The sequence below is a fragment of the Gekko japonicus genome, unplaced genomic scaffold (genome assembly GCF_001447785.1).
Source record: "Gekko japonicus isolate JY-2015 unplaced genomic scaffold, Gekko_japonicus_V1.1 scaffold449, whole genome shotgun sequence".
Classification (NCBI taxonomy): domain Eukaryota; kingdom Metazoa; phylum Chordata; class Lepidosauria; order Squamata; family Gekkonidae; genus Gekko; species Gekko japonicus.
In genome coordinates this window covers 469,913-483,432 of record NW_015170287.1, presented here as the reverse complement: position 1 = coordinate 483,432, position 13,520 = coordinate 469,913, and the positions used below count along the sequence as shown (strand labels likewise).

Sequence of the window (13,520 nt, the reverse complement as noted above, 5' to 3'; positions counted from 1 at the left end):
CAAGAATACAGTGCATCACTTGCCCCAGACAGAGAGTTCCTATCTATACCTTGTGGCTAATATCCACTGATGGACCTCTGTTCCATATGTTTATCTAATTCCCTCTTGAAGCTGTCCATACTTGTAGCCGCCACCACCTCCTGTGGCAGTGAATCCCATGTGTTAATCACTCTTTGAGTGAAGAAGTACTTCCTTTTATCTGTTCTATCTGAACATTGGTAAAGTTGGGTGGTTGTGTTTGGGAGTGAATTTTGCAAACATAGCATGTCAGAATCTTATACCCAAGGTAAGGATGTGCTAATTTTATTTAATAGATTTTAATTATCAGCTGGGAACTATTTTCAGACTCTGATCAATAAGAGAGGGGAAAGAAAGCAGAAAAAAGTGACAATAAAGTATGTTCTTTCTGAGAAATTATTTTGTACAAGCAGATTTATAAGTAAGGGATTTGTAAGTGATAGTTAAGGGGCAAACTATGCATTACACTGCTGCAGCATCTGTTACGTTCCTGATAGACCCATCTCCCTTACAAAGTACTCTGGGGAGGGAGTGATTTGCATTCTTTTTAAAAAAGTGCTAGAAGGGGTGAGGACCCCCACTCTTCTTCTAATACTTTTAGCTCATCCAGCTGCTTCATCCTCCTCCTTTCTCTGATGCAAGACTCTGAATCTGAACCTCATAGTGGTGAAAAACCAGTGTTGAAATGTGTGTCTAGAATTGGCAAAATCAAGGCTTAAATCTTAATTTAGCCATGACCCTTGGGTTAGTTTCTCACAGCCTAACCTATCTCATAGGGCTTATTGTGAGTATAAAGTGGGAAGCAGAATATTATATGTGTCATCCTAAACTCGGAAGAAGAGTAAGATTAAAAATATGAGGGATAAAAGCAACTGTGCTTCTGTAAGGAGAGGAGGATAAGTTCCATGGGGAAAGCTACTGTTAAGGAATGACCCTTCCTTCCTTCCCATCATCTTTTCTGTTACTAATTGCCTCCTTATGAAGATGCCTTGAAAGACAGAAGGGGTCGACATTTTTTCCCCTTTTTCTCCATAACAAATATTCTTGGAATCAGTTCTATAAATGTGATAGTCCATGGTCTCAAGAAGGTTATAGTCTAAACTTTAGTGGCAAAAAAATAAATAAAACAACAAAAGGGAAGGAGGGGGATAAAACAGTAAGGAGTAATAGATAAAAGATGGGAGTGGCACGACAAAGATAACAGTGATGATAGTGAACATTTTTAGTCCACTCCCTCCTCTGACTCCCTTCTTCAGTGTTATCAGAATCAGAACCCCATGTGAGGTCTGCTGTGTGAAGAACATCTCCTACATGTGAAAACTGAGAACATGAGTTCTGGGCCAAAAAGAGTATTTTCTTTCCCATTGTGCTGCATATACAGGTCCCAGTAAGGCACAATAAATCCTTAAGAAAAGATGGAAGGAGATAAGCACTTTACCAGCAAGTAACCTTATTGTCCTATCCAAGAAAAAGAATAGAAATTAAGAACTGAGATGCAGGCACAAGCCAAGAAGACTGGATTATTCTTTTGCAATAGTATCATGGCAATTTAAGCATGAGAATCCAATAAGAATATTCTTGTTTGCACAGTCCTAGTGTGTAGTGGTCTTAGAACAATGCCCACTTCTTTTTACTTTTGTGTGTGTGTGTGTGCATTTGCTTGTATGCCTGGAAGTCATGGTGACTTCTGACAACCCCTAGTGGGGGTTGGACGTTTCAGAGGAGTGGCTTGATATTGCCTGCCTCTGCATCCCGAGCCCTGGTATTCCTTGGAGGTCTCCTTTCCAATTCCAATTCTTACATTGCAAGTTATGTTTCCCTACCATGGCTAGTCCAGAGCAAACCAATCTGGAGAGAAGTGATAGGTGAAAGGTTTCCCCAAAGGGACTACAAAGATGGAGGGCTGGAGATACCTGTCTCATGAACCAGGAAGAACCCTACTATTGGCGAAATTCATTGCAGAACTGTGATTCATGATTTGGCTTCCTATTCTATTGATCACTTTGCATTTCTAATGAGTAGAGTATGATGTGTTACCAGGTTAGCTGGGAGTCCCAAGAGGTCATAAGAGAGAGGACAAGAATGGGTATTTATCAGGGAGGTAATAGGGGACAGCAAGATGATCTAAATGAGATGATTAAATTTCTGGGTAGCAGACTGACTAAGGCTTATTTGACAGAAGCCGGGAGGTGAATTGATGGCTCTCCATGGACTTATGATGGAATCACCAAGGAGAATGGCATTGTGAGAGAAATCCTGAGAGCATTGGTTATTACACTGGAAACTTGGCTTATTGCTTCAGCCATTGGTGTGAGGAATTCTGAGGGTCAAACCGAGAGCCCTGTCTAATGTTCTTTTGGAGCATTCAGGAAGTCAGATTCCTTTTTGAGAGTGCCTAGGAGATTTCCTTCCTTAATAGAAAGACCCTATTTGATTTTCAAACTGAATGTGTTTCCTCACAACTCTAGCATATGAATGCCAAAGGATTCTGGAGTGCAGGTGATACAAGTCTCAGTGAGGGTAAGTTAGGGCACCCTAACCTGGGCAAGAGGAGCTATAATCTTGGCTTCCTGCTTTTGAGCTTACTTATCCACAGCGATAGGTTATGTCTTCATATATGGCACCAGTCTACATTTCCAAGTTTGCCCAGTAGACAGTTAATGGAAAAAAATGAGCCATCATCTCCTGCTCAGAAGAATTACCAGTGTATGATGTTGTACTTTTCACAGTATAAGGTTTCCAGTTTGCTAAATTTGTAAATTATGTCATGTCATTACAGGGACATTCCCATATCACCTGTATGCCTGGACCTGTAAGAAGATGGAATTACCCTATTCCTATTTGCTTAGGTATGTCTCTAGAATGCAAGATTTATTTAATCTGAAAACTATACAAAAATGAAACATGAAGAGTTGTAACTTGTTTTCCATGATGGTGGAAAGTGTTGTCAATTCCCAGCTGACGTCTGGCAACCCCATAGGGTTTTCAAGGCAAGATACTTTGTTTGTTTGTTTGTTTCATTGGACTTATATCCCACCCTCCCCACATTGTAGGTTCAGGGCAGGTACCAACATATATGTATCTGCAATTAATGCAGATTTACAAATTAAAGAATATTACAATAATCAAAACATTCAGCGTTGATTTGCCATTGCCTGCCTTTGTGTAGTGACCTCGGAATTCCTTGGTGGTTTCCTCATCCAAATATTAACGAGGGCCAACCCTGCTTAGCTTCCAAGATCTGATGAGACTGGGCTAGACAGGGCATGAATTTCCTCACAGAAATATTTTCTTATGGTAGAGCCTTCTACTTGAGAAAGAGGCTGTTCTACTGGGGTAAGACTCCTCCCTGACAATTGTCATTTTAAATGTCAGATTTGTGTCCATTTATTACATTAAATAGTGTCTGAACTTGTATGTCCTGTTTAGAGAAAGGAAGGGTACTGTGGACATATGATGGCATATATCACAGGGGAGAACCAGTGTGGTTTAGTGTTTAAAGTGCTGGACTAGGATTTGGGAGACCCAGGATGAATTCCTACACTGCCATGGAAGCTGCTGAGTGACCTTGGGCCAGTCACACACATGCAACCTAACCTATTTCACGGGGGTTTTGTGAGAAATAATAGAGAAGAACAGAATAATATGACATGGTTTTAGTCCCCATTGGGCATAAATGAAGTAAATAAATATATTGGAGTATGAGCAGATGGATGAAATCAAAATGCTATGGCTGAAGTTTTTAGGTCCTATAATACTATTGCTTTCATCAGCCATGCTATTTTAGACTCACCTTCCAAGGTAATATATGCCACCATGTGCCAACATCTTGCCATTTTAACCCCTGTATAGGACAAACAGGTCCACTGTGTAAAATAATAAATGGCTACATATCTGGTATTAAAAATGCCAGTGTTCAGAAACTAGTATGAGAACATGTCAGCTTTCTAGAACAAACTGTTGGTAATCTAAAAGTCACACTGTTGCTGATCTAGTTACCATTCCCTGGCCAAAGGACTTCAAAGGGGGATTCTTAAATGACACTACTGAATTAAGGTTTGACTCTGTCAAGAATCACCTGTGCAGTCCTAAACTGAGCTACATCCTTCCAAGAAAGTTAACTTCAGTGGACTATTTAGAATCGTGCTGTAAATCTGGGATTCCTCAGTCATTACGGTTGTTAACCACTGCTGTGCGTCAGCTGGCCCATGCCCTCAGGTTCTCTCTCCCCCTCCAACCTCTTGAGTCTCCTCAGGCCTCTGACTATTTATTTATTTATTAAATTTATATCCCGCCCTCCCCAAACGGGCTCAGGGCAACTATGACGCCATCAGAGGGAGGGGGTTCTCTCACCCTTGGCCTCCTCTTCCTGTGCCTCTGGGGCTCTCAGCCCAGTTCCTCCCACAGGACTCGGCATGCATGGATGGCGATCCTCCCTGGCTATCCTCGAAGATCCTCTTCTAATTCTCCTTCCTCTCCCCTCTATTCATCGCCCAGTCTGCCAGTCCCATTTCTGATTTCAGCAGCTCCATGTGCTCTGTCCCTCCCTTGTTGCCCATACCCCTCCCCTTTTCCCACAGACTCAGAGAGGGTGGGGCCATTGGCATCACCATGGCCGTGTTTCTCGGGAGGCCTGCTCCTGTCTTCCCTGGCTTCTCCCAGCTCTTTGGCATCATCATGGTCTTGCTTGCCCCCATCCCCAGTGGCCACCCAACCCCTGCAGGCTTCCACGGCCTCTCAGGCTGCTCCCCATGGCTCTGCTCGAGCCAGCTGTCCCTACCTTGCCTCATCATGCTGGCTGCTTGCCACTGCTCCACACCTGGCTGTGTCTCCCTCATCATCTCCCACCAACGGGAGGGGCACAGTCCAGTTCTTGCCTCTGTCATCTCCAGCTGGCTGGGTTCCTGGCATGCCATTGGTGCTGAGCCGCCTGCTTCCTTCTGACTCTGTAAGCAACGGAAAGCGGGAGAGCTGAGGCTTGGGGGCATCCTGGTGCCCATTGCTGGGAAATTGTATTATTTATCACCAATTACTGTTGTTTCTGAAAGTGATCAACATAATAATTACATCTTACTCTGTGCATTTTATGGTCATCTGACTCTTTTATTTACCTCTTATTTTCTTCACAATGTCTACATGCTTGCGTGAATGTATATGTTCACACACATGTGCGTGGACTCTAGTTTGTGAGCGATTATGGTGGAATAAAAACTTTTTAGTCTTTCTGGCACCACAAAATTATTATTTATCTTTTTTTGAGTTTTTCATAGTGCATTACCAAAACCCCCTGATGGCATAATGAGTGAATGAGGACATATATAACAAGCAGAGACTCAAACTATGTAACTATTAACAATGGGAATAATTCTGAATTGTCAAAAGAAAAGTATCTGAAAATTATTATCTGGTTTAAAGTTAACTTTAGAAGCCATTAGGAGCACTGAATTGCATCGCTGTTGGTGGTGGTTTGGGTGGATTTTAAATTTAAAAAAATAACTCAGTCGTGTAAAAAGACTCCGCAGATTTAATGTGGGTAGCCTTAACCAACGTTCACTTAGAGGAAACGATCCAGATAATTATGAATTCTCCCACAGATGTTGACAGCCTTTCCTAAATTACCTAAATTATAGGATATATTATTGGGAGAAGCTCTTAGGACATTTTAAATTATATTATATTTCTCAATTGTGGTGATTCTAGCGTAATAAAGTATAAAGTATAATCCTTATGTAAAATAATAACCAACTTTTTTATTTTAAAAGGTACTTATTTAGCAAATTAATGGAGAAAGCTTAACTGTTCCCCTCCTCCCCACATTAATGTGGTCTTACACTATTCTTTATGTTAATCTCTCCCATTTTAGCACAGTGTGGTGGTTCTATGTCAGACTTCAGTGGAGTGATTCTGAGCCCAGGCTTTCCTGGAAATTATCCTAGCAGTTTGGACTGCACATGGACAATCATGCTGCCTATTGGTTTTGGTATGTTTTATTCCTATTTAACAATAATATAAGTGTATTTTTCTTGTAGGTTTTATGGCTGCTTTAATTTATAATACTTTGGTAGACATAATTGTTTATCTCATAGACATGGTAACCTTGTTTGCATAGGACTCCTGTCATCTACTACTATGTTTCCACAATTGTTGATGATCGTGTTGGTGATAATTCAGCACGTACCACACCACTATACATATCAAGCTGCCCAACCCTGAATATTCCATGAATGTTGAAAAATATATGCCCAGTGAGAATTCCAGTGTGCGCTCAGGAAGGTTTGAATAATTCATTCTCTTAATCTAAATTTAAAGGTATTTTAAAAATTACATTTCTATAAAGAATAGAAATTATTACTCCATTCAAGTATTAACTTGAGGATAAAGCAAGCTAGAAATTGAGACACCAGTGCTTCAAAAAGTATGATCCATGACTTATACATTTTAGCACCTTTCTCTCCCTCAAAGGCTAGATTTTCCATCTGTTTTTCTTTCCCTTTTGTTACGGAGCTGCCCTAGTTGTCTGTTTTCTTCATTCTGAATTATTCTGGCTGTCCCACCCTGTCACAGTATAATATTTTGACTCTTTGATCAGCCCAGGAACCTGAGGGAAGGAATGGGACTTCCCCCTTTAACTTATATGACTTAAATGGTACTTGAGAAATTTTCATATTCCAAATTAACAACATATTTTATTTAACTTAGAGGGGTGAAATCAGGGGGGTAAAATTTCTGAGTTAAAATCAGTACATGCACAGACTTCAGTTCTTATGTTTCAGGCTAATGAGAGTTCATTAGGCTTATCAGAATTACTTAAAATATTTATGCTGAGAGGCTTTTGTTCCAATGTTTTCCAAACACTCCATCACACTTTCTTTGAGTATTTTCTGACTCTCTTGGTTTCCAGAAGGCTGATGCACTCTTGCCAGTACCCAAACCCCTTCTCTTGAAACACCAGTACTCACTGAGTTTCTAACTGACTCTTAAGGTCTCTGAAGGCAGTTTCTAACCACACAAGACCAGGGGGTCTCTTCAGAGCTAACCCCTTGTTTTTACTGGGTAGGGAATTTTCTTCTTTCTCTAGAAATGCTATGCTGGGGATTATTAGGAAGGGAATTGAAATGCCAATGCTATGCTGGGGATTATTAGGAAGGGAATTGAAAACAAATCAGCCAGTATCATAATGCCCCTGTATAAGTCAATGGTTCAACCCCATTTGGAGTACTGTGTAGAGTTCTGTTCACCACACCTCAAAAAGGATACTATAGCATTGGAAAAAGTGCAGAAAAGGGCAACTAGAATGATAAAAGGGTTGGAATACTTTCCCTATGAAGAAAGGTTAAAACGCTTGGGGCTCTTTAGCTTGGAGAAATGACAGCTGAGGGGTGACATGATCGAGGTTTATAAGATTATGCATGCAATAGAGCAGGTTGAGAAAGAAGTACTTTTCTCCCTTTCTCACAATACAAGAACTTGCTGAGCAGTCAGGTTCGAACAGATAAAAAGAAGTCCTTCTTCACCCAAAGAGTGATTAACACATGGAATTCACTGCCACAGGAGGTGGTGGCAGCTACAGGCATGGATGGCTTTAAGAGGGAATTAGATAAACATATGGAGCAGAAGTCTATCAGTGGCTATTAGCCATAAGGTATAGATAGGAACTCTCAGTCTGGGGCAAGTGATGCACTGTATTCTTGGTGCTTGGAGGGGCAACAGTGGGAGGGCTTCTAGTGTCCTAGCCTCACTACTGGACCTCCTGATGGCACCTGGTATTTTTGGCCACTGTGTGACAGAGTGTTGGACTGGATGGGCCATTGGCCTGATCCAACATTGGCTTCTCTCATGTTCTTATGATGGCCTTGGGCAAGCCATAGTTCTCTCAGAGCTGTTCTCTCAAGGACAGTTCTCTCAGAGCTCTCTCAGTCCCACCTACCTCACAGGGTGTTTTTTTTTGTGGGGAAGGGAAGGGAAAGGACTTTGAAAGCCACTGTGAGACTCCGAGTGAAGGGCGGGGTATAAAGCCAATCTCCTCCTCCTCCTCCTCCTCCTACAGGTTTTCAGAGATGGTCCTGGTTATATATAAAGCAAGTACTTGCTTTATATAGAGAGAGCAATTACTTGCTTTTCTTGAGAAACAAAGCCATGCAATTAAGAAGGAGAACTTATGGACTATAGGGAATTAATACTGGTTTTCAGTATTCTGATAACAGTATCCCAAAATGAATTATCTAGAGAGCAAGAACACCATATGCAATGAAATCAATATTCTTATAGGAATCATACTAACATATTTCTTCTTGGTTTTAATACATCCTTTTAAAAAAGATAGTGAGGCTGTCACAGGTAAAAGCACGAGCTGTGCCTCATCATTCCCCTAGAGGGGGAGCAGATTGCCAGCCTCCAAGTGGAGCCTGGAGATCTCCTGGAATTCGAACTGATCCCCAGGCCATAGAGTTCACTTCCCCTGGAGAAAACAGCTGTTTCAGAGGGTGGATTCTATGGCATTATACCCTAATGGAGCCCCTCCCCAGGATCCACCATTAAAAATCCTAGACTTTCTCAACCTGGAGTTGGCAATCCTAAGTGAAGCCTATTGGGCAAGGCTCCCTCTGCAGACTCTTGTGCTCTGCCATGATCCCTCTCACTTCACAACAAATTTACAATGACACATAGCACTTATATAGAGCATTTAGCTTTCAAAGTGTTCAGGTAAAATATTGAAGTAATCATTTACCCTAGCTAGGTAAACAAACTACGAAAGTAGTACAGTGTAAACCGCTCTGAGACCCATTAGGGGTCATGGGCGGTATAGAAATTGGAAATGTAATGTAAAATACAAATTACAATATATCATCAATGCACGTATATCCATAAGAGAATTGCATATCAATCATGTGGGCAATTATATCTTTCCTGCAGAGGTCATTTCGGGGTGGGGACACGGGGGATCGCAGTTCCCCCGGGTGAGGTACAGGGGGGCGGGGCACATGACGAAGCCCCGTCCCCTGCTTCTGGCCGCCCCGCTTCCGGCCCTCATTCAGCCAGGAGGAGGCAGGAGAAGAGGGAGGGTAAGTTGCTTCCTCCCTGCCTCTCCCCACCCCTGCCTGCCTGGGGCCAGGGAGGGCCTTCGCGGGGCTTCCTTGCACTCCCACCAGCCTTGCAGGTCCACCGCCAGGCCCCTCATGGGGCTCGGCAGTGGAGCTGCAAGGCCGGCGGTGGCAGCCGGGACCGTTGGGGGCAGGATGTGTGGCCTAATGACACATTTCCGGTGATGTCAGGGGGTGTGGCCTTATGACACACTTCCAGTGATGTCAGGGGGTGTGGCATATGCTAATGAGTTATGCTAATGAGTTCCCCTAGCTCTTTTTCTACGAAACGACCCCTGCTTTCCAGATATGTTATAGTATATGCAGCCAGTGTGGTTTAGTGATTAGAATGTTGGATTGTGACTGGGGAGACCGATGTTCAGGTTCCATTTTGCCATGAAGTTCATTAATGATCTTGGTCCAGGCACTCCCTATCAATGTAACCCTACCCAAGGATGTTTTGAGGATAAAATGTGTGCCCGAGGTGGGGGGAGGGGTCCATATATGTAATTAATTCCTTGGGGAATATATGTGATTAAAATCTAATATATAAGCAGTAATGCATATGGGAACTGAAGCAGATAGAGACATCAGAACTCATTATATGACTGAAATCCTAAACAGTTATACCCAGTTGAAGCTGATGAGCTTAGAAGGATGTGGTAACTTTTGGGAGGGGATGATTCAGTAGTGGAAGCAGCAGTGATCACAAGAACTCTAACAAACTGAACAGAACACAACTAGGTCTCAGTACAGAGGCTGTACTCCTGAATGAAAACAGGCCTTACTAGTAGGGATGGGCATGAACTCAAAATTCCAGTTTGGTTTGGGGTTGGAGTAGTTCCCGAACCAAACACTGAACTGAGCCAAAAATGCTTGAACTGAACTGAAAGGGGGGGATCACCCAGGATGGGTTAAATGGCTGGCAGCCATTTAAACCTAACAGCCGATGGGCAGACCCACCGCACTGTTAGGTTTAAATGGTTGGCAGCCATCTAAGCAGTATTTTGCTTACCCCCACTTCAAAGTGGGAGGAAGTGAAATGGACAGGTTTAATGGCTGCCAGCCATTTAAACCTAACAACGGGAAAGCATTTCAGTAGCTTCAAACCAGGGGGAGTAAAACAGAGGGGTTTAATGGCTGGCAGCCATTTCAGTAGTCCATTTCGCTTCCCCCCATTTCAAAGTGGGAGCAAGCAAAATGGAGTGCTGAGATGGCTTGCAGCCATTTAAACCTAACCGGTGAGCTGTGGACCCAGGCCACTAACTGTTAGGTTTAAATGGCCCAGACAGCTGAACTGAACTGGACAGAAGTTCAGTAAATATTCGGAGAAGGTGCCTTCCCCGAATATCAGTTTGGGGACTCTGAACTGGGCCAAGTTCATACCAAATTTTGGCTCCTGAATGGGTTCATGTCCATCCCTACTTACTAGTAGACTGAGTAGATTGGAAAATGAGAGGCTGTTTCAGAGGAAGAGTTAGGAGCTGGCCACCTTAGAACCTGTGCATCTCTTTACACAGAATTCCATATCCCTCCCCAGATGTGTTTCATGGTATGTGAATGGAAGCAGGAACAGTTACTCTTAATTTGAAGCATAGATGTTCATCTAGGATATAATTTATGTGAGCTGGAAAATTATTTGCAAGGCTGCTCTTGAATGTATGAAAAAATCTGTAATGTATAGCCACAAAAATAATTTAAATGGGATAATTATAGCATTATTCCTCACTTCTCAATAATTAAATTGACATTAGATGTCATTTACTGAATATTATATGAAATCCATATGCTTCTCTCTGCCACAACCATTCAATATAGCTCAATTATCTTTATAATGAAAACAATGATTTATCATTCTTTGTTAGCATTGCATTATTTCAGGCCAAAAAAGGCATCTTATTTTACATTATTTGGTGCACTTTCAGAATAAGCGCTCATTCTTTTCTTCTGCTCTTTCTTAACAATTTTGGCAAATCTCTGAACAGCAGACGGTTGTCTCTTAGAAGTCTCGGTACTCTCACCTCTTGAATGAAACATTAAATTCTGTCTTTCTATTTCCAGAGTCTCTGAGCTCTGGGGTTTTCACAGCTCTTGCTTCTTCTTTCCTCTGCTTTAGCAGATAATCAACGAAAGAGAAAGAAGCAGCAGTACTTCCTTCCCTTCCTCAACTGGGATGACGGCACACAGTTTGCTAGATCTGCACCATAGGTTTACAAAAAGTACATCCTGTTGAATAGCTGTCACAATCCAGAGAAAGTCTGATGTGGAAATTAAACACTTATTGTTTATTTGCTTCACTGGCTCCCCATCTTTCTCCCCAAATGGGGACCCAAAACAGCTTACATTATTCCTCATTTTATCCTGTTAATGCTAGTTAAGTGTATAAGTTCCATTGTTCTCAGTAGTTCACCATAGGTCACAAAGCTTTCTGAGGACTGTACCTGATAAATAGAGGTTTCATCATTTTCAGTGTGACATACAGGGAGCATGTCTTATAAAGTATCTTTTAGAATGCAGACATAAATTAAATATTTATTACTTTTCTCTCTTTATGGGACTCCTTGTCCTTCTCTTTCCAAAAGTTAAAATGTTTCCAAATTAATTTTATTTCATTCATTCATGTGTATCTATCACAGTTGTTATCCTGCCCTTCTTCCAAGGGGCTTATTCATGGTTCTCCCTCCACCATGTTGTCCTCACAACAATGTTGTCAATGGGTCAGGCTGAGGGACAGAGATTGGTGTGAAGATTTGAACCCAGATCCCTGATACTCTTAATAGCTATGGCACTCTCACTCTTATTAGATATGTAAGCTTGTCCCAGTGCATAAATTATACATAGAGAAAGCACCAACATGAAGCCTTTTCCCTTCCACTGGAATACAATGATTTTTATGCAGATAAGCATGGCTCTTTTTGTGGAAAAAGCCCAGCAGGAACTCATTAGCATATTAGGCCACACCCCTTTGCCAGTCTCCCCCCAAAGCCATCAACCGTGCAATCCTAAATAGAGTTACACCCTTCTGCATCAGTGAGGATGTGACTGTGTTTAGGACTACAGTGTAAAATTGCAAGAATAAAACTTTCCTAGTTCAGTGCAATTTTGATTCTCAGGACCAAAAGTCCTCCTATACATTATTTCAGAAACCTTTTAATATTTTGTAAAGGCAGGTCAATAGCAGCCCAATGTTCCCTCTAAGCTATGGAGTCTTGTTAGCAAAAATTCTACTGCCTGCTCCTTTTTAACTGGAGGTGCTGCTGGGGATTGAGCCTGGGACTTTCTGCATGCCAAGCAGAGGCTCTGCCACCAAGCCATCAGCCCTTGCCGAGTGATGGAATAGCTTTTACAAGGAATCTTTTTGCTGTTACATTTAGATGTTATCAATCAGATGTTATCCTGCTTTGTAAGTGGCTTACTGATGGACCAAAAAGTTCTATCATACTTGTAATCTGTCTTGACTCCCAGTGCGAAAGCCAGACTGTAAATAGAAAGAAAGGAAATAAAATAATAAGCCTCGAGTCTCAGCATTTCCACCTCTCCAGTCTACTGACGCTCCCTTTCACATGTGATGCCCAAGGTTTTCTTTCCATTGTTTCTCATTCTCCTGATCCTGGTCCTTGCGCATTGTTTGCTGGATGTCTCCTGTGTTGTTTTACACTCCCTGATCCACCTTGAGTCTCAGTGAGAGGGGTGGGCTATAAACAAATGATCACAAACTTGAAAGTAAGGAGGGCAACACAGAAAAGCCTGTAGGGGAACATTTTAAAAGTTTTCCTGGACATTCATTTACAGGAGTCTTGTTTTTGCCTTATTCATATTGGTGACTTTGTACTGAAATTTACCAAATTATGGCATCACAGATGCCTTTGTTTGGTATATGCACAGATGAAGTCTTGTAGCCAGAATACCAAACAGTTGCTGTGCACGCAGTTTCTGAGCAATTTAGGGAGTTCAGAGTAGCTAGCTCAGTTTTTTAGCCTCTGTCTCACACATCTTTGTCTTAGCTCAGGAAGGATGGCTCCAGAGCAAACCAATTTACGCAGCAGCCAAATCACTCACTCACAACTTTAATGCCAGCAGCTCATAAAGTAGAATTTTTTCTCACAAGACTCCACAGCTTAGAGGGAGCATTGGTTGCCATATATCACCCAGTTCCCACCCCCGCCTTTTCCCCATTGAAATGAGCCAAAAATTGCAGTCATTATTTCCACCCATGCAAAAATAGAATCATCATAGTTTACATAGAGTCAAGATTCATCTTAGTGCAGGGCTGAATGCTCATTCTTTTCTCTCCCCCCTCCCCCCGCAGGCTGTTTCTCTTCATACACGGGGGCTCCCTCTCTCACTCTCACACTCTCACACACACACATGCAAACACACACATTCTCTTTCTCCTCCACCCCCCCCCCCCAGGCGGTTTTT

General features: G+C 42.2%; 1 protein-coding gene across 1 annotated transcript in view; it reads left to right on the top strand.

The window, feature by feature from the left end:
• The window catches only part of CSMD3 (CUB and Sushi multiple domains 3), a 796,050-nt gene that overhangs the window by 635,682 nt on the left and 146,848 nt on the right, over positions 1-13,520 (top strand). The window contains exons 38-39 of the mRNA XM_015417873.1: positions 2,798-2,867; positions 5,882-5,998. Coding sequence (XP_015273359.1) covers positions 2,798-2,867; positions 5,882-5,998 — 187 coding nt within the window. The remainder of the gene's footprint in view (positions 1-2,797; positions 2,868-5,881; positions 5,999-13,520) is intronic.